The 24,444-nt window shown below is 36.2% G+C and overlaps 1 protein-coding gene across 2 annotated transcripts in view; it reads right to left on the reverse strand.

The window, feature by feature from the left end:
* The window catches only part of SV2C (synaptic vesicle glycoprotein 2C), a 109,253-nt gene that overhangs the window by 36,416 nt on the left and 48,393 nt on the right, over positions 1–24,444 (reverse strand). For both annotated transcript variants that reach the window (XM_040541531.1, XM_040541532.1), the window contains exons 3-4: positions 22,721–22,901; positions 13,626–13,777 (exon numbers count right to left, since the gene is read on the reverse strand). In XM_040541531.1, the coding sequence (XP_040397465.1) occupies positions 13,626–13,777; positions 22,721–22,901 (333 nt within the window). The remainder of the gene's footprint in view (positions 1–13,625; positions 13,778–22,720; positions 22,902–24,444) is intronic.

Raw genomic sequence — 24,444 nt, forward strand, 5'->3', positions numbered from 1 at the left:
CCTCCATACCCAGTCAATAGCTCTGAGCTCAAAAAGATGTGGGTGAATCCATTATGGTTTCAAATACGCCTTTGGTTGGTGTGTGTAATCACCGAGAAAATATTATTCAAAACTTGGTGTGATTTTACTGTGGAGTTGTAAAAACTGTCATTAAGCTAAACATTATATTTGGTGTGAGAAGTTGTTTCAGACACTGTTAACAGCAGCTGTTAAATGTGGATGCTAATTTAAAATGTAAGTGCTCCAGTCGTGGTCTGGGACTTCCAGTGATTTATGTGCATCAGGACTAAGGATATTTAAACAATGGGCTCATGGTGAGCAAGAAAAGAGAAGCAATTAATCAAAAAATACAATCAGAAAAAAAGGCACAATAAAAGACTGCAGTTTATGAAAAGACAATGGGTCTTATTTATCTAGTCTTTTACAGACAAAGCAATCATTGAAATGTTGGAACATTTTCTGAAGAACAGAGAGGAAGAATCATTTACCAGTGACATGCCTTACACCTTTTGTATTCTGCTGCAGTGCAACAACACAGCATCCACACAATTCAATAAACTCTTTCAAAATATAACCTTATTATATTCTGTTTGCCTGGGAAGTTTTTGCAAGAAAAATCTTTGTTTTTCATGAGCACTTTAATGCTGTGATTGCAGTCAGTCACATTTCCTATTTTTCTATTTAATTTATGTTCTATTACCTTTTATTTTTTAATTACAAACAAATAAAAAAGGAACGTCTTATTACTAAGAGAGAGGCAGATAAACAGCCAGCTTATGTCATCTAATAATGTGATCAGATGTGCATTTTCAGAATTTTGTTCTAATCTGACAGCAACCAATTAAACAACTGATCAACTGACTGCATGGAGTCTTTCTGTACCTACTATGAACAATGTAAGACCTAAATTCAAACTTTGGTCTGATACTTCTACACAAATATTATTTGCCCTCATAAATTAAGTAGTAATGATGTCCAATTATAGTCTAGCCCAGATGTCCAAAGTCAAGAGGAGACTTTTTGCCTTTTTGCCAACTGAAGTATTTAAAATATGTTTATCAGACTAATCAAGGAAAATAGAATATATTAAAAAATGGAGCATTATCTTGTATTTTTTTTCCTTTTATAAAACTCTATGACTTCCTTACAAAGTCTAGAATTCTCAGAGATCATGAAAGAATCAGATGTTTTCAGATTATGTCAGACTGAAATGCACAAGATTCCCCTCTGCCTGACAGGGTGAGGGTGGAATTTAACAGCCTTACTTTGATCTCTTTAGCTGTGGTTCCTGTCTTTTTTCTTATATGGTGCTACTACATTTAGGAAACAGCTGAATGGTGGAGAAAACATTTAATGCCCCAAAACAAGTAGGTCTTGTACTCTAGAAAGGGAACAAGGTAACACAGAGTCAAAAAACAAGCGAGGAATCGAGGGAGGTAAAAATCTTCTCACCTCAGTCAGTACCAATGCTGAGGAGATGAGATAGTGAGCTGACAGTCCTCACTACCAAATCTTGCTGTTTCTCTTTGATAATTTTGTAATATTTTCTGTTGGCATACTTGGAAAGCATAAAAATACGTGTTTGTTAGGACTCCCACAAACACTATATGGGAAACAGGGTTTTTTTTCCCTTATTTTTGTATGGATCCCTACCATAAAAATATGAGCAGAAAGAATAGAGTTAGGTGCTGTATTCAGGTATTCATATATAACAAATGCATCTTGATGGCATTACTTTCAGTGAAGTAGTCGTGATTTCCAAAAACAGTATTTAGTATTTTTCTTTGAGAAGACATATAAACATAATTCCTGAAAATGAATTGAAATGCCTTTCTGCAGTTGATTATATTATTAATAAATGAAACTTCACTGTAAATTGAAAAATGATCTTCCAGTTTCATATAAAACTCACAGACAGAATATATTATTGAAGAGAAAAGGAACTGTTGCTAAAAGGACAATCACTAACCTCCTCAGAGCAAACAGTTCTCTGAGCCAGACAAATAATAAGGAAGTAAGGTGAACAAATTTGTACTGCTGTAGTGTGTTAAAGACAAAATGAATATATTTAAGTACCTGAATAATCATAGAGCAAGACCAACAACCACTTCTTTTGCCCATTTGTACAAATTATGTGAATTTTTCTTCTGTTGTAGACTGATAGGTTATGCATCCAATTTGCAGAAACAACAACAAAAGATTTTTGCCTTTATAATATTAAAAAAAAAATTGAACAAAAGAAATCTCATCAGAGCTAGCACCTCATTAATTTCTCAAAGGGAAAAGCAAGGATTATGCCTAATACGATAGACATTTCTATAGTACTATAGTTACTGGTCAGATTTTTAGGGCAGATTCATTAACTTCAAGTAATTTTTCTTAATTTGCAATCGAGGCCAATTCATTATACGAAATAAGTTTTAGCAAAATCAAGGCTGAGAAGATGCTGTTGTTTTATTTTTGTAAGAATGACTGACTGTAACTATGGCTTCTTTGGAAAATGATGTTTACGGCATTAGATAGTGACGTTAATGGCTGAGGTTTGTTCATCTGTCTGCTAGTTCTTCCAGCAAAAATGTTCAAAGCCATTAACCTACTTTCTTTAAATTTGACAGGAAGAAATAAGCTCAAAAATGACCGCATTCCCCAATGCTGCATAAAATGTGCTGCCAGGCAGCAAGGACAGAACCCATCAGTGCAGGGAGGAAAAGGCACAAGTCAGTGGTCCATCCACACTGAATGCCATGACTGCACTGTTGCCACACCACCAGCTCTGCCACCAACACAAGTCTGACCTGAGCCCAAAGGTGCTACCTCCTTCCTAAGGGCAGCTAAGCCAGAGAGGTGAACACAGAGGTGAGCATGGTGAAGGCATGGAAAGTTGCAACTCTATTCAGCATTGGTGAGGCCACACCTGGAGTTCTGTGTCCAGTTCTGGCCCCCCCAGTACAATATGACCATACTGGAAAGAGTCAGTCCAATATAGGGCAACGAAGATGCTGAAGGGACTTGAGCACCTCCCCTATAAGGAAAGGCAGAGAGAGATGGGATTGTTCAGCCTGGAGAAGAGGAGGCTCAGGGGAGATCTTATCTACATCTATAAATACCTGAAGGAAGAGTGGCAGAGGATAGAGCCAGGCTCTTTTCAGTGGTGCCCAGTGCCCAGGTAACAGGCACAAACTGGAACACAAGTTCTGTCCTGAACACTGACGAAGCACTTGTGCAGATGACTGAGTGCAGGAACAGGCTGCCCAGAGAGGTTGTGGAGCATCTCCTTGGACATCTTCAAAAGCCATCTGGACATAGTCATGGGCAGAGTGTCCCTGCTTGAACAGGGGGTTGGACTGGATGGTCTCCAGAGGTTCTTTCCAGCCTAACCCATTCTGTGATATCCCTTGTAAAGGATATAGGGGAGGAGTGGAGAGAAAGAAGACAACCAGTTTAACTGAAACTTGGGCAGAAACCACTAGGAAACTAAGCTTTGTAACTTTCCAGCTCACAAAACATCTTGTTAGTTTTCTTACTGAACCTCCAGATAAACAAATTTTCTCTTTCACAGACAACCTAAACAACCCAGCAAAAGGTTATATCTGTAGCTCACTAATGAGAGAATTCTTAGTGCTCATTAAGTAGATGTGCTAAAAGCTACTTAAGCTTCTAACACTTGTGAATATAAACATTTAAATGACCATATCAAACCCTGCATTAGGGCACAGAAAATAGCAAACTGATAAACAAAGTGATTTGTTTTGCTTTCCTAGCTGGATTTGCATAAGTAGCTGTTCCAAATTCTGCTGTGTTCTGTCATTCTTGTTGCTTTTAGAGATTACGATTTTTTTTCAGTATATGCATTTAGTATAATCTAATTTCATAGGATTTTTTCAAACAGAACTATTCATAAGTAGGAGTTGACAAATCAAGTTAACATTAAAACCACCTTGTACTCACCTTAATTAACTTAGATTTTAAAAGTATAGACATAGTTTCAGCCTGCAGGATACAAAATTAATGGAAACACACTAAGTATGGGGGAAGTACAGCACATTGGGGATCATTTTGACTCTTAGTGGAATACTAAGCAGATCAACAGATGTTGCATTATATAGTAGATGCTTTTATGTCTGATCTATTCCATTTGTGCAACATTACAGTCTCATAGCAAATGCAGATTCAAAATTAGCAGAGCTCCAGCATCTTTTAAAACTGCAAAAGTATTTTCCACTGGCTAAGGTGGAAATAGATTCACAGATTCTTAAGACAGAAGTTGTATCACAAAGTCAATTTTATGAAGAAGGCAAAATTGAAGAGATGCTCTTTGTTTTTAAATTTGGATAAAATATTTCTTCTGAGTTAAAAAAAAAAAAAGCAAGCTAGTATATTGATTTAAAATTCTGCAGATGCATTATTGTATTCACGGACTTTCTACTACTGAGAAGACACGGGAACCTATTCCCCAGGCCATCTTCTTTGGCATCTCTTTGTTCTGGACTACTAATAAAAGTCAGAGATCTTCTGCAGAGAACAGATCTTATACAAAGAACAGAAACTACTGCATAACAGAGAAAGGAGTCTTGGGCTCAGATTTTTCCGGAACAGCTGCTGCTATCACTTGGTTTTGTTCCGACCTATCATGAAAAGGTACAGTAAGAGGGAAAGGTTTGAGAAGAATAAGATTATTATTATTTTCTTTTAATTATGTGTCCAGAATTTTTAATATAGAAAAGGATGGACTTTTTCATGTATCTTTCAGCCAGTGCAGGTTTATTCAAGATTTATTCAGCAGAAAAATCCTCTCTCTCTTTTGGAGCCACCAGTTAGAAAAGTTTGGTAAACAAGCAGTTTCCTACTTGTGCTGGGAATGTCCAATGTTGCTCTTTTATAAGTAAATAAATAAATAAATAAATAAATCTCTTTTATTCCATTTAATTTCTGAAGTTCTTTCCTTTCTTGTCCTTGTTTTCTTAATTTTCCTTCTCCCATACCCTCTGGAGCAACAGTATCCATTTAATAGTGCTATGAAAACAGGGGTGGATGGGACCTTGAGGGGGATATCTAGAGCATCCACTTACTCCAGATTAGAACAAATGATGGCCCCTACAATATTCTCAGAATACATTTCACTGATACTTTCTTAAAGTCTTTTCTTAAAGACTTACAGTGACTGAGATTTTAATATTCCACAGGAGTTTCAGTCAGATGCTTTACTAACAGACCACTAGAAATGTGGTTTTGTTCTTTATACTACCTCTTCTTTACAGAAATTTCAGCTCATTACTTTTTGTCTTATCACCCATGAGTCATTCATTCCTTTTTCCCTTTGCAGCTAATCATGCTTTTCTCCTATTTGCCTTCTGCAAGATTAGAGAAGACATCACTGATGCACCTCTTGCATGTCTAAATCAGTTATGACATCCTATTTCAGCATGTTCCAGCTTTGAACAAACGTAACTATTTTTCCTATTTCCAGTTCACATTAATCAGATGTTGATGTACAATGGACTACAGTAAATAATCTCTGTAGATATGACTACAGAGTATATTTTTCCCCTAGCTGTTTTGGCTGCAGTCACCGCAGTAATGCAGCAATATGAAATCACACAAGCACAGCTCATTTTGTTATAAATCACACTAGTGCATCCTATTTTTTTGATTGGATAGGTGCACTGCATCAGAGACGGTCAAGTTCCCCTTTGCGGATTACAACAGAGGAGAGGTGGAAGAAGGAACTAAGTGATCCTTTGTTGAAGACAAAACCATGATTTTATAGCACATTTACAAGGTTCTGGGCACCTTGCTCCTGATAAAATGCTGGGAGCTGAAGAAAATGCTGATAAAACAGGTATGAGAGAAACCAAGCTGTTTCTCTGATGCTCAGACCCACATCTAATGCACATTTTGGAATTCAGAAATGCTACAATAAATATCTGAAAAGCAGCAATATCTATAAAGTAAGAGCCACTTATTTACAGCATCATCATCAGCTTTGACACTTTGAAGTTTATAGATTTCAACAGACAAAGATGCTTTACAGGTATTAATTTGTGCAATCTCAGCGTGGCAAATAACAGTTTGTTTGTTTGTTTTTGTTTTTTTTGTTCTACAGACAAGTAATAATGAAGTTAAACTTTAAATTTTTCAAAGTAGTCAATAATTTACTGTACTTGTCCAGGTATAGTCCCAAATCCTTAATTAGAAATGAAGCCAAAAGATGCTTTGAAATACCCAAATTCATGGGGTACTTTTGAAGAAAAAGAAAATGTTGCCCATACAAGTTACTTAATTAAAAAAAAAAAGGTTTGGTAACAAGCTCCCCCCAGCATTTCAATTCCCATGGAAATAAATGCTGAAAAGCAGGAACATATCTGTTTTTTCTTATATTATCTAAAGTACGTACCATATAATATTTAAATACTGGATAACAATCTTGGAATTCACCTTGGAATAAATATTACCACAGAAGAGTTTCAACCTATTCATCAATGACCTGGATGAAGGGACAGAGTGCACCCTCAGTAAGTTTGCAGACGATACAAAGCTTGGCGTATTGGCTGAGACACCAGAGGCCTGTGCGGCTATTCAGTGGGACCTGGACAGGCTGGAGAGTTGGGCGGAGAAAAACCTCATGAGGGCAAGTGCAGGGTCCTGCACCTAGGGGAGAATAACCCCAAGCACCAGTACAGGCTGGGGGCTGACCTGCTGGAGAGCAGCTCTGTGGAGAGGGACCTGGGAGTCCTGGTGGGCAGCAGGCTGACCATGAGCCAGCAATGTGCCCTTGTGGTCAAGAAGGCCAATGGGACCCTAGCCTGCATCAGGAGAAGTGTGGACAGCAGGTCAAGAGAGGTGATCCTCCTTCTCTACTCAGCTCTGGTGAGGCCACACCTGGAATATTGTGTGCAGTTGTGGGCTTACCAGTACAAGAGGGATGTAGAACTTCTAGAGAGGGTCCAGCATAGAGCCATGAAGATGATTAAGGGATTGGAGCATGTCTTTTGAGGAGAGACCAAGCAAGCCAGGCCTGTTTAGCCTAGAGAAGAGGAGACTGATGAGAGGGGATCTTATCAATCTCTATAAATACATGAGGGGACAATGTAAAGAGGATGCGGCCAAACTCTTCTCAGTGGTCACTAGTGATATAGGACAAGGGGTAATGGGTATAAATTGAACCACATGCACTGACACTTGTCTTCTCTTAATGGGAAGAGTCCAGCAGGCTAGACTGAAATCTCTGCACATCCATTATTGCAGTTGTCACTTCTCAGAAGGATCCAGGTCTGTTCTTCAGAAGTGCAAGAAGCTGCATGGTCACTAAGATCTTTTTGCTTTTATTGCTATTCAAACATTTGCCATGCCCTATAATTCCACGGGGGCTATATAACACTGGAATTGTTTTTTTTATCCCAATACTGCTGCTGCCACATGTCACTGACTAACCCTCAATCTAGAAAGATTGAAGTAGGGAGTCAAAAGTTTTTCTTTCTTCATTGCCATTGAATAATTTTAGTCCATCATATCCTCTGTTTAGTTTCTTTCATGCTGGCAGGTTGACTCCTTCATTACCACTGCCTGGTGCTGCGCATGCTGTGAGCTGCACATTGAGACTTTAGATCATCCACATTGTGGCAGCATCCAGCTCTGCCTACCTCCTCATCTGTTTTATTACAATATTGTTCACAACAGCTTCATTCATAAGGGGAGTTTATTGTAGTTTTAAGTGTGTGTTTACCATTTTTAACTCCAACTGGATGACACAAGAACAAAGCAAATACGACAGTAGAAAATACTATAGAAGTTAGTTACTGTAATACACCTACCAAAAAGATGATGAAATATCTTTTCGATTGTCAGTAATGTTAATTTCCTCAGGTGAATTGATCTGCTTCACCTCCATAATCTTTTGCTATGAACAAAGGTGTTTTTCAGACCACTTCACAAGCCATTGACAAAACCAAATAGATTTGTCCAGTATAATAACAATTGCATTCTATTTGAAATAAAGGCTATTTATGAACTCCTGTGCCCATGAAAAGACTTTTCAGTATCAGTACTGCTATGAATGTTCAACAGGTCTCCAGCAGTGAGACAGTAGATGTTAGAATTTTATTACCCTTAACTTTTGAGACTTAACTTTTTTCCTATCTAAACTAAATCCCAGTTCCTGCCATTTAAACTAATATATTGACAGAAGAAAAGTAAAAGGCAAAGAGCTTCAGAGTAAAGTAGGAGCAAATATATTTTATAATATAGGAAAAGAAAACATTTTTTTTCAGTAGGAGAGATAATTAAGTCTTTTATGTATAGAAGTTACAGTTAAACTTCTGAATACAATGGTTTACAAGTCTTAGGTTTGAGTCCATAATTTGGAGACTTCTGTTTCTGCATTTCTTAGATCTATGTTATTGTAAAACAGTGATTCTCTAAAAAATAAATATATATCTTTATATATATAATATATATATTACTCGTAACATATTTATTGTATATTTTTAATATGCTTGTTTATATATATCAAGTATTCTGCAAAAATTTGCTCTCTGAATTTAATAAAAATCTAGTGAATGGAGTAGAGATACTTATTCACTTTCATTCACAGGACAGGTTATCAGTTCTTTGCAGATGTAATGGAAAAAATTGCTGAACACTTTATTTTTTTCCTGCTTACACCTAAGGAGAAACATTACAATTAGAAAAGAAATCTTACGTTCTGAACTTAAATTCTTATTTCTTAGATTTCTTGTTTCACTTCTATCACCTCCAAATTTGTATTTCCAGAATGGTGCTAAATACCTTTCTTACAAACACAAGTGGCTGGTCCTCGTTAAGTGGAAAAAAAAAAATTCCACTGATGAAAAATGAATAGTTCAGATGTTATGTATTTAGACACTGGTCTAAATAAAATGTTTAATCTAAAGAATTATATCTGAGTTTTTGCACTGAGAGTGTTAGAAAGTTATGTTTCCCATTTTCTTGATTCTGTGTTATTAATAGAGTAATTTCATAGTCTTTTAGTGGATAATCTACACTAATTTAATTGGAATTTGACTGATATCTGTCTCAGATCATACATGAAAACTGCTTGATATTGCTGTCTCCTCTCTCCCCTGGTAAACACCAGAAGTGAGGGGCTAGCGTGTGGGTAAGCATATCCTGAACTCATCCCAAATCCATAGAAAGACAATTTAGAAAGACAACTGTAAAGAGAGTTTTTGGGGCTAAGGACTTATGAAAGTAATTAGACCTGTGTTGGTATTGCACTCTTAGACAAGCTTGAGGTTTTAATAGTTGTTTACTCTGCAAAATGAAAAATTCCACGTGTTTCCAATCCTGTTATTATTAGGACTTTATGACCTTAGTCAATAGCATAATCCCTTTGCACCAGGTTCTCTGAAACAGAGGGCTGAATTTACAAATTAATCTGGTGGTGAATATTGTTGCTCTTGCACATATATGCTGGCATATCTAGCTCCTAGCTAACTGGTTGTAGACATTTCCACCAAGCTGTAAAATGCAACTAGTAACTAGTTTTACTTACTTTTACTAAGTAAAACCTAGTAACAATTAATGTTGATGAAGGCCTCTTCCCATAATTTAGAAATGTACTTAAAATATTATGAACATTTGATTAGCTTTGCTGATGTTTAAAACAGCAAAAGCAAATGACATTATCTTACAAATGCTATAAAAAAAAAAAAAAAAGAAAGAAAGGAAAAAGCAATTCATTTTATACATGCTGCTGCTGCCTCTAATTGCTGTCACATAATCCCTTGGCTCCTGAGCTTGAAATGTCAACTGCAGTTTACATGCAGCAACATTGATACCTGCACCATCCTGGTCAGACACCTCATCATCTCCACTTCTCTGCCTTGCAATCTAGGTCATGTGTTTGCTTTCTTATTCAGTAATAAGATCTATAAATCAATGAAGTCAACAGTTGCCTGTTGCTAAGCAAAAAATAAATAAATAAAAAATCTAGGGAATTTTTCTTGTGTTTATGAAGTCAGAGAAAAGGATCCTCATATATGGCAAACATAAAACCACACAGAATACCAAAACTGATAGTATAAATAAACTGAAAGGTTTATCCAACATTCCCTAGTTTTATTTTGGAGATATGACACAATAAAATACTAACCTTTTTTAAAAAGAATAACATAGTGTATGGCAGGCAACATACTTTTTCAGAGAACTGATAATTATATACATATATTATTTTTTTTAATGAAGGGATAAAATTGGCTAGGAAAACTTGGATGAATCCTTGGTTCCTATGCTTGAACGAAGACCTAAGAAGTATAATGAAAAGGTAATATATCACTATTGGGATTTTATGCTGAAATATAATCTCTCACTGTTAAGACTTTTCATTGTTTGGAAAATGAACATTTTAAAAAACATTGTGATACGTATTTGATGCATTTGACAGTCTTGGAAGTAATCCACCTTGAAGCATTATGCTAAATTTAAAGTTGCACTTGCAAAATGGTTTATAAAATGGTAATTATCCTTCCTATCAAGCCTGACCTATGTTGTGCATAAAGCCATTTATTCGCAACAGCCTAGTCTGGGACTTTGTTAATTGGCTGCAATTAGAAGCATTTCTCTGCAGATGTTTCTTGTAATAGATTCTATATGACCTCAACTCTTCTTTCAAGAACGCTGAGCAAGTCTGCATCCATTTTCAATTTTTAAACAGAAGCCAACAGCCATAGACTTAAAGAAGCTCTGAAACTTGCTTGCCTTCCAGATAAAACTAATCTTCCAGTATGTGGTCACTGCAGCACTACATCATCCTGATTCCTCTCAGGCTTCAGTCACTCCCATGCTGCTTGAACAGAAACAGAGATAAACTGTAACATGTAGGGAATGTAGACTTCATTTTCTCACACACACACACACACAAAAATATATATATATATAACTAAATCTTCAACAGGTGAACTAGTATAGCTTCACTGCCTGCCTTGGAGCTAGATAATGTATATCAGCTGCAAATCTAGGACTTTTTAAAGTACCTTATATAAGAATTGGTAAAAATGAAAGGAATACATTTGTAAAACAGGGAGAGAAAAAAAAAAAAAAAAAAAAAAGGTGATTCTACACTGCTGGTCTGGTACTTTTCCATTCATTTAAGAATAATTCTACTATGCTCAGTGGCATCTTATTGCTTTTCAATAGATACAACTTCATTCATTGTCTTTGAGTAATTTCAGTGTTCAGCTAGGAAAAACGAACTCTGTTTGCTCCTCAAGTGAGAAGCAGAGAGATCAGAATTTCCTATGCACTATGAACCTTAGAAGTAAGTGGATGCTTTGTTTAATATAAGTTTTGCTTCCTGGTCAGTGGCTATATGAATGATGAGAAGGACTGAAAGTGGTTTGGAGAAAAAGATACATCTTTGCCTAATTTTGGCAAAATAATCATGTGGAAACTATGTGGAAATCCTGAAGGAGAAAACGCTCTTAAAGGAGTCCTCATGAATGCACTTGATACAAATGGTGAAGTGACTAGAGCCTGCATTAACCTCTCCTGGAGTGTTTGCAGAAGGGTACAGTATTGTGTTAATGTATCCTCCCCAGTACCAGAGCAGCATTTGCCCTGGGAACACTTGGCAGCGCCTGTGAACTCAGCATGCAATCATGAAAATGAAGCAGTTTATGCCTGGTCCTGAGCAGAACAATTCCACACTTGTACCAGGCAGTAAGACACAGACTTTAACTTTGACAACATAAAGAAGAGGTCTAATTTACAGTAAAAATAATTTTGAAAGACCTCATTCAAACCCACATATATATTCTGATTAAATTTTCCAAAATCATGTGTAAGCTTATTTCTTTTCCTTTGGGGAAGAATTATGTCTGTTGTTTATAGGTTCCTTTTTTAGCCCTCCCTTTGGCTATTAAGTCTTTTCTTAATATACTGCAAGGAGAGTGATTTATATGGCTAAAGCTGAATTATACAGTCTTTAAATTTTTTTTGTGTGTGTTACTCTGTCTGAAGTGATTTCCTAGATACTGTGGTGAAATACACACACACAAAACCAAAACAGCGCAGCATGGCTTTTTTTTTACTGATACTCTTCCACTGCTAAAGAAAGAAGAAAATTATTCCCTCCAGTGTCACTGCTTTAATGTAAAGTTGTGAATTGTTATTCATTGAGATATATTGCCATGTGACATTTCTGAAAGCACCTCAGTAAATGTTGTAGAGTTATTTATGAAATCTATAGTCAAATTAGACAACCTATTCAAATCCTTCTGTCATAATGTTTGTATTTTCCACTGAAAGATAAAGAAAATAAAAATATAAAGGAAATAAAAAAAAAAAAGGCACCCAGAACAACTGACTAATTAAATACATATATATATATATATATCCACATCATGCCTTGCCAGCAAAGATTCCTCTCTGATTTCAGGAATTCAAAGCCAAAAGGCAAGGTTAAGGACAGAGATTCAGGCTGTATGTCCAGTCTAAAATTAGTTTTCATGTTACAGTCTAGATATTTGATTAGTCTGCATGGTTATAATTTATTTCTGGGCCTTGCTGTCAGTTAAATGTTCCAATCATTTTGGGCGAACCTTCTGAATTTTTCCTCTTTTGCACAATCCAACTTCAATAAATATCAGTGCCTGGCTTAAGAAAACTGCTCTGCACGCTAGCTAACTCATGACGTTGCTCTACTTGTTTTGAAGAATGCCACCGACAAGTGCTTACAGAACCTTATTTTTAAAAACCACTGAGCAGCCTCAGCCACCCTGGAGACCCATGAGCACTTAACTCTTCCAAAACACAAGCCCAGAACACTGATTCAAACCTGTACCTCTGTATAATGTTTGACTACGTCAGGGCAGTAAAGAGTTCTTTCACAAAGCAGTATATATTGCATGTTCATATAATTTCAATCACTGTAAGCTTTTTGTCTTATTTGCCTTCATTTATCCCTACAGTATTTTTACAGTATCCCTACACTTTATTTGATTTCTGATTCCTACACCATTAAAAAGATCCATTAAGAACATTCAATATGGTTTTATATTCAGAAGTGCCACCACAAACATTAAGATGATCCTTACACTTCTTTCTCAAGAGTGTATAATTGGCATTTAATTTCTGTTTCAAATAAACAAACAAAAAAGCTAGCAGAACTTTTATACTCCACATTTTAAAAGCTATCTTCTTTAATTTCTTTAATTTATCCATGTCACATATTTTCTCCAGTTTCAAAAAAATACCAGTTACCATAGAATCACAGACTCACAGGATCATAGAAAGGTTTGGCTTGGAAGGGACCTTAAAGGTCATCTAATTCTGCCCCCCCTGTCATAGGCAGGGATACATTCTACTCACCCAGGTTACTCATACTTCTATTTGTCCATGTTTCTAGTAAATTTATAGAATCTGACTAAGCATGGGTATGGGGTAATTTTTGCATTAATATATTAATTTTTAAATATATTTTTATTTAGTTAATGTTCTGTTCTCCTAACTTCCTGCAAAGGAATCAATTTTTCTTAATAACAGGGTTAGTATTTTGAGAACAGATATATAGTACCATGTTCAAACTCTAATTGAAGAGCTTTACTTTCACAGTACAAGAATGAAAAATTGCAAGGAGATGTTTTTCTTACCATAATGAGGAATTATTGCCCAAGCCATTGCAGATGCATAGATACCACCAATCATCCAAAACATACAGAGCCAACTCAGATGTTCGCCTCGCTTCTCCCGAGCAAGAACTTCCGAAAAATAGGAGAAAACTATTGGCACAGCTCCACCAATCCTAAAATGAAATACATACCATACATTAAGGGAGAGTAACAACTAGTTAAAGTTTGGATAAAGTCATTTAAAACCCAAACTACAAGCAGCTTTCCTAGCAAGAGTGTTTTTTTCTCAAATCGCACCATGTACTGAAGAACTATTTAGAAAACTTTCACCAGTATTCAGTGATTCAAATGGGTTGTAAATGCGCTGGCTGCTGAAACAGAAACCAACACAATGCATTGATTTTCACCGTTACAAAAATCCTGTAATCATAGCAATCTAATGACAAATGTCAAAATACATTCAATTTAACTGAAAATATTAGTCATTTTCCCAAAGAATAATAGATATTTCTCTAAGTCTTAACTCCAATGTTTCAGTGCTCAGACAGGAAGTGACTAAATTCCAAGTATGTTGTTAATATATTTTATCTCATGCATATTTTAAAAAGATGTTCTATTCAGTTGCACCACATGATTTGCTAAGCCCATGATGGGCTTAAATTTTTTATGGGAGAGCCTATGCATTCATAAAATATCCACACATCTTCATGGAGTAAAAAATAAAAATAATTTTTAAAAAGAAGTGAAAAAAAAGACTTCAACTTGGTTTTGCAAAATTTATTATAACTCAAATTATGTATTATTGTCAGTACTAGGCTTCAAATAGTCTTTTACTGTATTTAACTTCTCACTACCAATGCAAACTGTCAAATGTTCCACAACAGATTAAGTCTTTGTGGGCTTTAATTTCCTGCTAAAGAAAATACCTGTGAAGTTTGAACAGATATTCAGATATACCAGATTACATCCTTTAAAGAAGTAATGACTTTCATGGTTGAAATTTTTAACTCAGTTTTAAAGATAAATGTGTATTTATGCTGCTGTTTCAGCGACTGCCAAACTGGGAGCAAAAGGAAGGAATTTAGAACAGATTAAAACAAGTATAAAAAGTAAAAGATGAATACAGAAATGGTATTTCAGTGCAATATTGTTTATTGCAATTTATTGTCAATGCAGTATTGTTTACTTCAAGGTGTCCTCAGGTATTGCAATGAAACACTGCATTGAGAAGTTAATTTGTTTAGGGGACTACTGTTCTGTCATTTTCTTCTAGATAGCTCTACACAAAGTACTGCCAGTCAACTCTTACCTTTAAAATTAATATTTGCCATAGCTGAGGTTGCTAACATTCTCTGCAAGTTGGGCAGAGGTTTGCACCTCCGTGATTTCTTGTTCGGTGTACAGATAGAGTTCCCATGTGAGGACTGTATCTTGTGTTCTTCTCATGGGTAAAAACACTAAAAAGTTTCACCAGGGTATCGCTCTCTCACAATGAGGGAGATTGTCCTGAGAGGTTGTCCTGAGAGGTTGTCCTGGAAGCCCAGGATGAGAAACAGAGGGTGGAATCACAGCTCATTTTGCTGCAATGAAGAAGCCCTACTAGCTCAGTGGTGCTATAGAGCCTGTAGGCTCTCCAGTTCCCAAAGTTTAAGTGGCTTACAGCAATAAATTCTCACCCTCCAGGGCTCAGGCCATGCTTTTATAGTGCTATTTCTGTACACTTTCTATTCATATTTGTTCTGTGAACTTATTGGGAGGTGAAAATCAAAAGGAGATATAAATGATGCACCCTAGGAGAACAGAATTTAATGAAACAAACAATAAACTACAGTACATTTGCACTTATGTTGCCATAAATAAATGCCTGCAAATCTACCTTCAGAGCCATGATTTGTCACAACAGATTTTGGCAACTGGACAGTGTGACTGGAAAATAAGTAAATAAATAAAATAAAATAAATAAATAAATAAATAAATAAATAAATAAATAAATAACATCCTGGAGCCTCTGATTTCAGAGAGCCTTTGCTTATTGGCAGATACACTAAGCAAAGTGTCTTGAAAAGCAAAAGTATATAAGGAAGAGAGACAATGGAGGGGAAAGGAAGAGGGGAATGTAAAAAAACACACCACCTTATAGAATACTAATTATATGAGCCAGAATGTTGTTCTGAAATATCTTGTCTTCTTCTTTTACAAATATAGTTAAGATTTAGACTCAGAGTAAAGATTGTGTCTGTGTTGACGTTTGCAAGTTTTTTACTGGTGATTTGTTAAGTGTCAGAGTTCTAAACACAGATTCACTGCTATGCTCCTGAGATATGGAAGCAGCCCACCACCTTCTTTTGTCCACTTGCACCTACTTTTTCCTCTTCTTCTTAACCAGTTTTTACTTCCACTTCCAAAAGTCCAGTTAAAAACATCTTTGTTATTTTCCTCCCAGAACTTCCTCTAGATTGGCAAGATATGCAAAAGCAAGTACCCAGATCAACTTGTTCACCTTGCAAACTGCTGGGTAATGTCCTACAAAACAGCAGCATGCTTCAGGTCATGCATTGCTGATCATTCTACCTATTTTTAAATCCAAGTGCCTGATTGGACTATGCACGCTAGAGAAGTTGTCTTCTAGGTACACACGTGACCTGTATGCTATCAATAGTGAGACTCCCTGTGATAGACTCATGTATGATTATTTACAGAATTCTAAAATACTGTTAGTTCTGAAGGAAACAGATGAGTAAATAAGTCCACAAATTTTTCCAACACTACTAAAAAAAAAAAAAAAAAAAAAAAAAAAAAAAAAGACAAGTCAAATACAAGCATATAATTGCAAGGAATTTGCTTGCAGTACTTATTCAGCTAGATATGCCAGATAAGCACAGAAACATTTCTGCATCTACAGGGACATTACTAGCAGAGATACAGGTGTGATCATCACACTCTACTCAGCATTTGTCAGGTCACACCTGGCGCAGTGTCCAGTTCTGGTCCCCAGAGTTCAAAAAGACACAGACAGACTGAAGAGTGTCCAAAGGAGGGCCACAAATATGATCAGAGGGCTGGAGAACCTGTCCTATGAGGAAAGGCTGAAGCAGTTAGATCTTTTCACCCTGGAGAAAAGAAGGCTCAAGGCAGATCTTATCACAGTGCTCCAGTATTTGAAGGGCAGCCAGTACATAATGGGTGGCTACAAAGAGGAAGGGGGTTCTCTTTTTCACAAGGATCCACGTGGAGAAGACAAGGGGTAATGGGTACAAACTGCACTGGAAGAGATTTCATCTTCATGTAAGAAAGTAATTTGTTACAGTGAAAACAGTCAGTCACTGGAACAACCTCGCCAGAGGCATGATAGAATCCCCTTCAACAGAGGCTTTCAAGATGTGAATGGACAGGGTGCTAGATCATCTCATCTAATCTCCCTTTTCCCATTAAGGTTGGACATGATGATCTTTCAAAGTCCATTCCAGCCTGGGTTGTTCAATTCCGTGACTGTTTATGAACTCTTGGTCTTTTGCAGATCTCTTTCTTCCTCTTTTTCATTTCTCTTTTCAAGTTTTTACTTTCTCTTTTGAGTTTTCTATTGTACAGGTTCTACCTTATTTCTGTGTTTCACTCTTCTAGTCTTTCTCTCCCATATAATCTTCCTTTCCCATTAGAATATTGTCCTCTTGTCTTCACAGTCTTAGGACAGACCATTTTTCTCCCAGCTGCGTCAGGTTTACGTCAGTCAACCTTTAATGACTGAAGAGGAAGAAAGGCCTGGAATCAAAGCTATTTGGAAAGCTCATACCTTGCTAACCGCTTCCTTGGCTTGCCTGAGAAACATATCAGCCTTTTTGGCATACACTATCAGCTTTGAAGCCAGTCACCTGCAGAGCTATTCATCAGCTCTCAGTGTACAACTACTGATAGCCATGGGTGGGAGGCAGCTGGAGTTTGCAGAGGAATTAAAGTCAAAAGGATTACAACCCCTTGAGGGTAAGAAGGCACATGAGAAAGAAATAGAGCAAATAAGCGTAAAGAGGTAAAAGATAAGTACAACGTAATAATGAATACTGATGGCATACAATTATAAAAGCTGCCTGTTGGTCAAGATCTGAAGTCCTTGACAGCAACTGCTTGTGTAGCTGTGTTGTGCAACTGTGCTGTGTTCACATGGCCCATATCTCTGCTGGAATCTTTTGAAAGTTGCTGTGCATACAGACCACTGGCTGTCCTTCCTGTCTTGGTCATTTAGAGAAGGGGGATATAAACATCTGTAGGAGTTACTTGCCGCTACACACAACATACAAAAATGGTAGTAAATGTCAGCTTGGGTAGATTTACACAGTGACCTCAAAATTGCTTGTTACAAGAAACTTCTTCTACAGATCTGGATTTTTGGTAACTGTTTATCCCCACGAAAATGTGAGGGATTTGGGCATGATCTAAATGACGAGTTGAATGCTACTATGTTGACACCAGTTCTATATATGTTAGATCCCAGTAATGTAGAAGGACTACTGCAGGTAGCTTTGCAGAGAGGTTTTCTGAGAAAGGGATAAAAAGGCTGTCTGAAGGTGAGTCTAGTCTAACATCTTGTGGAAAAGAAATATTATATGATAGTAAATATTGAGAAAGACTCTTATTCACAGGATATGACAGGCTTTTTATTGGCTTTTGGTTATATAAATTCACCACATCTAAGCCAAGTTTACTAATATTTCTGTGGATCTTAAGAAGACATTTGGTCAAACTGGTGTTTGTAGCAAATTAAAAGAAATCTCTGTATTCTGGACATAATGCTTGGTTTGTAAATTAAGACATGTTTGTTTAACCTTTCATACTTCCCTCGTGAAAAAGAATCATTTCAGTGTTGGTTGAATAGTTTTTAAACTGTAGTTGGCCTCAGGATATATATTTATTTCAGTTACCTTAATACAACACGAAAACTTTGATTACTTTTAGAAGCAACATTTGGGCTAGATAAATATGATACATTTGGGGAAAATGTATCATCTCTCTGTTTACTTCAAGGCAACCTAAAACAAATTTGCTGGGCTAATACAAACGTATAGAGTACTTTTAAGCACGTTATTCTAAACTAAGTTGTTGTACATGGAAAACTGCATCTAAAATTATCTAAAAGTACCAAAAAAAAAAATAAGATGAAAAAAATATAACTTTCTGTAATAGACGTTAGATAAAATTCTCTAGTTGAGATTAATATTTCACTGTGCCAGTGTTGAATAGGCAACAACTCCCTTTCCGTTCAAGGTAGTAGTGATATTATGAGTCATATTCGGGTATTAGAGAAAATTTACTTTGACAAAGACAGATCTAACAAGGTTCTTTTTGATGATAATTTTAGCACATTTCCCCCTTTCCCCCCCTTCTCCCCACTGACTAATGATGAATACAGCTCACAGTTTCTTGTCTAGCTGTTTCTACATTGTAGGAAACCATGTCAAAAGCCTTTATCTGACTTTGGGATTCAAATCCCTTTTGATTTTAGATTTTGGATTAATCAATGGAGGAATAACAGTTATGACATTTTTTCCACAAATGCAAATGATTTTGCAGACTACCCAATATTTCTTTATTCTTTTCACTAGCTTAAGTTCACCTTTGAGACTTTCATATCCCTCAACACCTTTTACCAAGCAGTATCTTAATATTATTTATACTGTTTTTATTCCAAATAATTCTTCTTCTTGGGGGGAGGAGAGGGATGCAAAACTTTTAGTAGTTTAAAGTTTTCCAGAGGCAAAAACATGATCAGAAGGTGGATTGTTTGTTGTTGTTGCTGTTTGATTGTTTTTTCCTGATCAGTATACCTCTGTAAACATGTTTGGTCTACAAGAGAATCTGAGGATAGTCTGTTTTATACTATTTTCTATAAATAAATTCTTCTATCAGATACTGATTTTATTGTTCATGCTTCTTCATATATTTACATATATTTTTGTATTTTCTAGAAGATAGAAGAGCAGTTTAAAATCCCTTCACCTGATGTCTCATGATTTCATATCTCATGAATACTTCTTAATATTTAATTGACTTTTAATTATCAGAAGTTGTCCAGTTAACTCTCTGACCCTTCAGAAAGCCTTTCTCCAATCTGCATAACAATACTCTTTCGCCTTTAAAACAAAACATTCAATTCTTTGATATTTAATATTTGGGCTCTTTAATGCACACCAAATTACTGGAACAAAGCCACCTCCATTGATAACAGTGATATATATCCAACGTCTTTCATTAAGAAAGGGGAACTGGCATCTGCTGGCCAAAGGCAGGATCTCTAAAACGAGGAGAGATTGAGAAAAATTTAGTTGAATGCATATTTCTGTATAACTGACAGAATTTCTTTTCCATTCAAGCAAGATGTGGGATGTAGTAAAGAATGCAGTAAACATTTAGGGTTTAATTCAAGCTCTTTAATTCAATTTTCTGGTGTACTGCAAAAAGATATGGCTTAAAAGCTGGCAAAAATATCTGGGAGTTCTTCAGTGAGGGATACCAAAAAGAGATTGCCTTTTTGCACAAGGTTGATGCCAAGTATCTGGAAACAGTATGAAAGATGTATGCTCTAACAGTGGGTATATTGGTGTCCTTCTATCTAAAGGTGGAAAGATTTTACTTTGATGTCTCTGTAGGAGGAATATTCTAGCCTCTCCCTTCTCTCTTGGTGTTTGGCATGTGATGTGTCTTGTTATTACAGCTCCTCCCAATGTAAAATCATGTCCAAAAGTGAACCACAAAAAAACAGCAACAACAACAACAAAAAACAATATCAACAACAACAACAGAGGAAAGCCATACAAAACACAAATACCAGCTTGAGTTGCACTGGTAAGTGAAAACTATGCCTAATCTAATAGAGAGTGAACAGATGAACATTCTGAAAAAGAAGAGCTCCAAAAATGTAAACTTTAGTGGAAAAACAAAGTGAGAACAAAAGGGAAGAGCCTTTCCGCAACTTAAGGGTATGAAGGACAGATTCGGTTCAAGAAATCGTGCAGTTTTTATGATGGATAATATCTAAGATAAAGTGGAAATCTGATACCATTGGAAGGAGAGGAATCAAGTTCTTCTGGAGAGAAAATACTTCTTCAAATAGCAAATAGGAACCAACCACAAATCTTTCTTTTCTTTCTCACTGTAGTAATAGCTGTGTGGAATGACTGCAGTTCATGCCAGTGTTTTTGGTTTTGTTGTTTTTGTTTGTTTGTTTGTTTGCTTGGTTTTGTTTTTTTGGGGGAAGGGAAGGAGAGGGTTTTTGTTTTTTTTTAAAATGTTGTACATGGTGGTGAATTATCATCATGTGTTCATTCACTTCTCAAAGATGCGGTAGAAGGACTTTGGACACAGTGGGGACTCACATTAAGGTATAAGAGGAGGGCCTGCTTGTTCCAAGACAGATAATCATAAACCATACACACAGCTGAACATGTTTCCCAATCGAGGATATACACCTATTTTGGGTTAAGCTGCAGACATTGCCTATTATTAGAAAAGCTACTCTTTCTGGTGAGGAGGAGACCTCACAGGCAAGTCTGGCATGAGGCATGGTAAACACGTATTTTGCCACACATCCCAAGAGGGACGATGTGGGTAAAAGCCAACAGTTGCACAAACATGCCTGCCAAAAAAACAAACCTGCATGGCACAAGGGTCAAGTGCTGCCCTCATGAACTGGGCAGACTAAGCAGGAATACAACAATCTTCTGGACTTTGACAGGATCATGAAAGAGAGAAAGTGTCGTGCAACATGGTCAAAGGTTGTTTTTTCAGAACAATGGTCCATTAACTAGCTATAGAGATGCAGGCACAAGGAATATCTTACTGTAGTGAAAACAGCTTTGTAAAAAGTGTCAGGGTTTTGATGAAAATGCAGAAGTTTGGGTAGTAATAACATAAAACCTAGAAATGATAGTGACCTATGAAAGGAAAAACATGTAGGGAAGCTGAATGGGATTTTTTTTTTTTAATTTTTATTTATTTTTAAGAAGTAGAACAGTTGCCATATCCTTGTGACTCTAAAAAGAGTCATATCTAAAAATTTGGTGTTAGACTCTCCTGGCAAGAGGACAGCCCACATCCCGTTCCTCAATCCTCTTCCCCTTTCAGCCTCCTTCTTGAATCAGTTTAATAGTACTTAGTGCTATAGCAATTGTATTTTCGTGTCATTGTCTAGATCTACCCTACTTCAGACCATTTGTGGTTTCTGAAACTGCAAACACCATACAACAGTGTTTTTGCACTATGGTTACATAAACCAGAGCCAACAAACCATACAAACAATGGACTTCATATGCACAGTTTTACCATACAGTGTTCTGTGCTCTCACTAGCTGTTTCATATTGAGCATTCTAAAGAATGAAAGTGGCCGGCAATGGAATCATAAATGAGGGTTTTTGATCTGAATCAAGTAATTACCAGAAGTGCTAAACTACTCCAGAACAAAACAAAAATCCAAGAGTGCAATAAAGGTACAATTAAGTTACGTCATGTTAATTAGCTTGGGCATCTCAATCTCAGATTCTTTAAGTTTAAAATGGTAAACTTAATGGACCATGACCAATATCTTAAACATTTTCACCAAGTGAGAAGTTATTTAAATTAAAAGAAAAGTAAAGCAAATACAGGGCCACAAACCTTCTCCTTATGGAAAGAGCAATAATGTTTGGCAAGATATAAAGCCCAATTTTAAATTTGACAATCTTGACTACAGTGGTGTTATAAACAATATTTGGCACACAAAGGCATTAGAAAATTTATAAGTATTACTGAAATCTTAAACCTATGAGGAGAGTATTATACTGCTTAATTAATAGACAATACATAGAGAAGCTGAGATATAAAACAGTTAAGCAAGTTAATCAAGTTCACAAAGCAAGTCTGTTGCAGGATGAGAACAGATCTCAATTTTACACTTTTCAGTCTGCATCTTTCCCCTAAGATCATTATTCTTCTCCTCCAAGTTTTTGTTTACAATTTTAGTAGCTGCATTGATTAATTCCCTCACCCCTGACACAGGCTATATTTCTGCATTAAATAATGAACTTTTGCAAATAGAAGACTTTTATTAACACACACAATTGTAGAAATGAACAAAACCAGAGGAGCTTACCCAAATCCAGAAAACAATCGACAGAAGAGGAAGAAGCCATACCCCTGGACAAATGATGAAAGGAAGGCAAAGAATCCATTGACAGACATGCATATCAGGAGTGACTGTCTCCTTCCCACCTTGTCTGCCAAGCCTCCCCAGAAGAATGCCCCCACCATCATCCCAAGGTACACTATGCTACCTGCAATACACACAAAAGAAAAAAAAAAAAAGAAAAAAAAGATGTTGTTTTGTGAGCTACATGACTGACCACAATTGACCACACCAAAAATAGTTATATGTATTTGAATGATTTGGTTTCAGCCATCGTCTGTATTTCCAAAATAAGTAATATACAGATTAATTTCTCCTTTTTCAGTGAGTAGAATTTGTATGCATAGCTTTGTAAAAGTACCTAGGGAGAAAGATTTCCTATTGTGTCTGTGTCATCTGCTAGCAGAAACACTGAAGCTTAATATAATTATTAAATGTGGTGCCTGTAGCTAAAACAATTAAAATACAAGCAAATAAGAGTGAATAAGAGAAATAATGCCACTATTTCCCTAGCAACAGACTACATTTGGGTTAAATACTCCAAAAATTAAAACTTTCCTTACAGAGAGAAATAGTCTGAACATTACAAGAATATAAGCAATCCTGTAGGGGATTAATCACTGGGAGTAAGATGTGCTAAGTCTAAAAGAAGCTGATTGTGAAACAATGGACAATTTCCATTTGAGATCTACAGAACTGAAGGCGTCCAGCTTTATCTTTTTTCTCCCTCCTGCTTCTGCTTTGTTGTACAGCTTTGTTTTAAATAGTATTGTCCCATATACAAAATAAATAAATAAATAGAATAAACAACAACAAATCCAATACTAGAAAACAGTTTTATTTATGAAGAATTTTGAACACATACATTACAGTTTAGCTAAATACGTTAGAGTGAGATGGGGACATACTGTTTTGAGGTGATTTTTTCTAAAGTTAATGTTTTAAAAGTGAAATAGCTTCCAATGGAAAGTTAATCTGGAATAATTAACAATTTATCCATTTATTTCTTAGCATATTATACATTATTTCTTTTCCAGGGACAACTCTTCCATGGGACAATGCATGAGGAAACACAACACATTGAGCAGACTGTCAGAAGCAGGAATAGTTCCCAAGCTTTCGGCAGGTCCAACCAGATTTGTATTTTGTTTCATACACTTACTGTTTCTTCTTCTACCTACTTTCTTACTGAGCTTCCCAGATGAGTTTTAATTTAATTAATGGTTGCTATCATCTCGTAAGTCTACTACTACTAAGAAGAATTTAAATATAAGGCAGTTGGAAGCAGCTAAAATATGAGTGAGCCATGTCCTGTGTCCCTTTTCAATCAGCCATAAGAACTGACAAATTCCCCAGCTGCTCTGTTTGTCTTCAGTTGCTGTTGTGTAAAATTCTGGACTCCAGAAGACTCACCTCTGCCTTGCAGAAGGTAAGTAAAACTGAGAAAAATAAATAAATAAATGCCTGGCCTTTGTTAACTGAACAAAGAGGTCATTCATCACCATTTCCTTGCTTGAAATTCCACATATCAATGTCTGAAGTGCTAATACCTGAAGGGTCTCATGCATCACAAAATGTCCCCCTGTACTCTCTAAGGTTCTGTACAAATAGTTTCCACTGTGCTGTTTCCTTATGAGACATCATGTTAAAACACTTGATACAACACACATTAAAATAAATGTATATTAGCA

Source organism: Cygnus olor, chromosome Z (genome assembly GCF_009769625.2).
Source record: "Cygnus olor isolate bCygOlo1 chromosome Z, bCygOlo1.pri.v2, whole genome shotgun sequence".
In the NCBI taxonomy this organism is placed as follows: Eukaryota; Metazoa; Chordata; class Aves; order Anseriformes; family Anatidae; genus Cygnus; species Cygnus olor.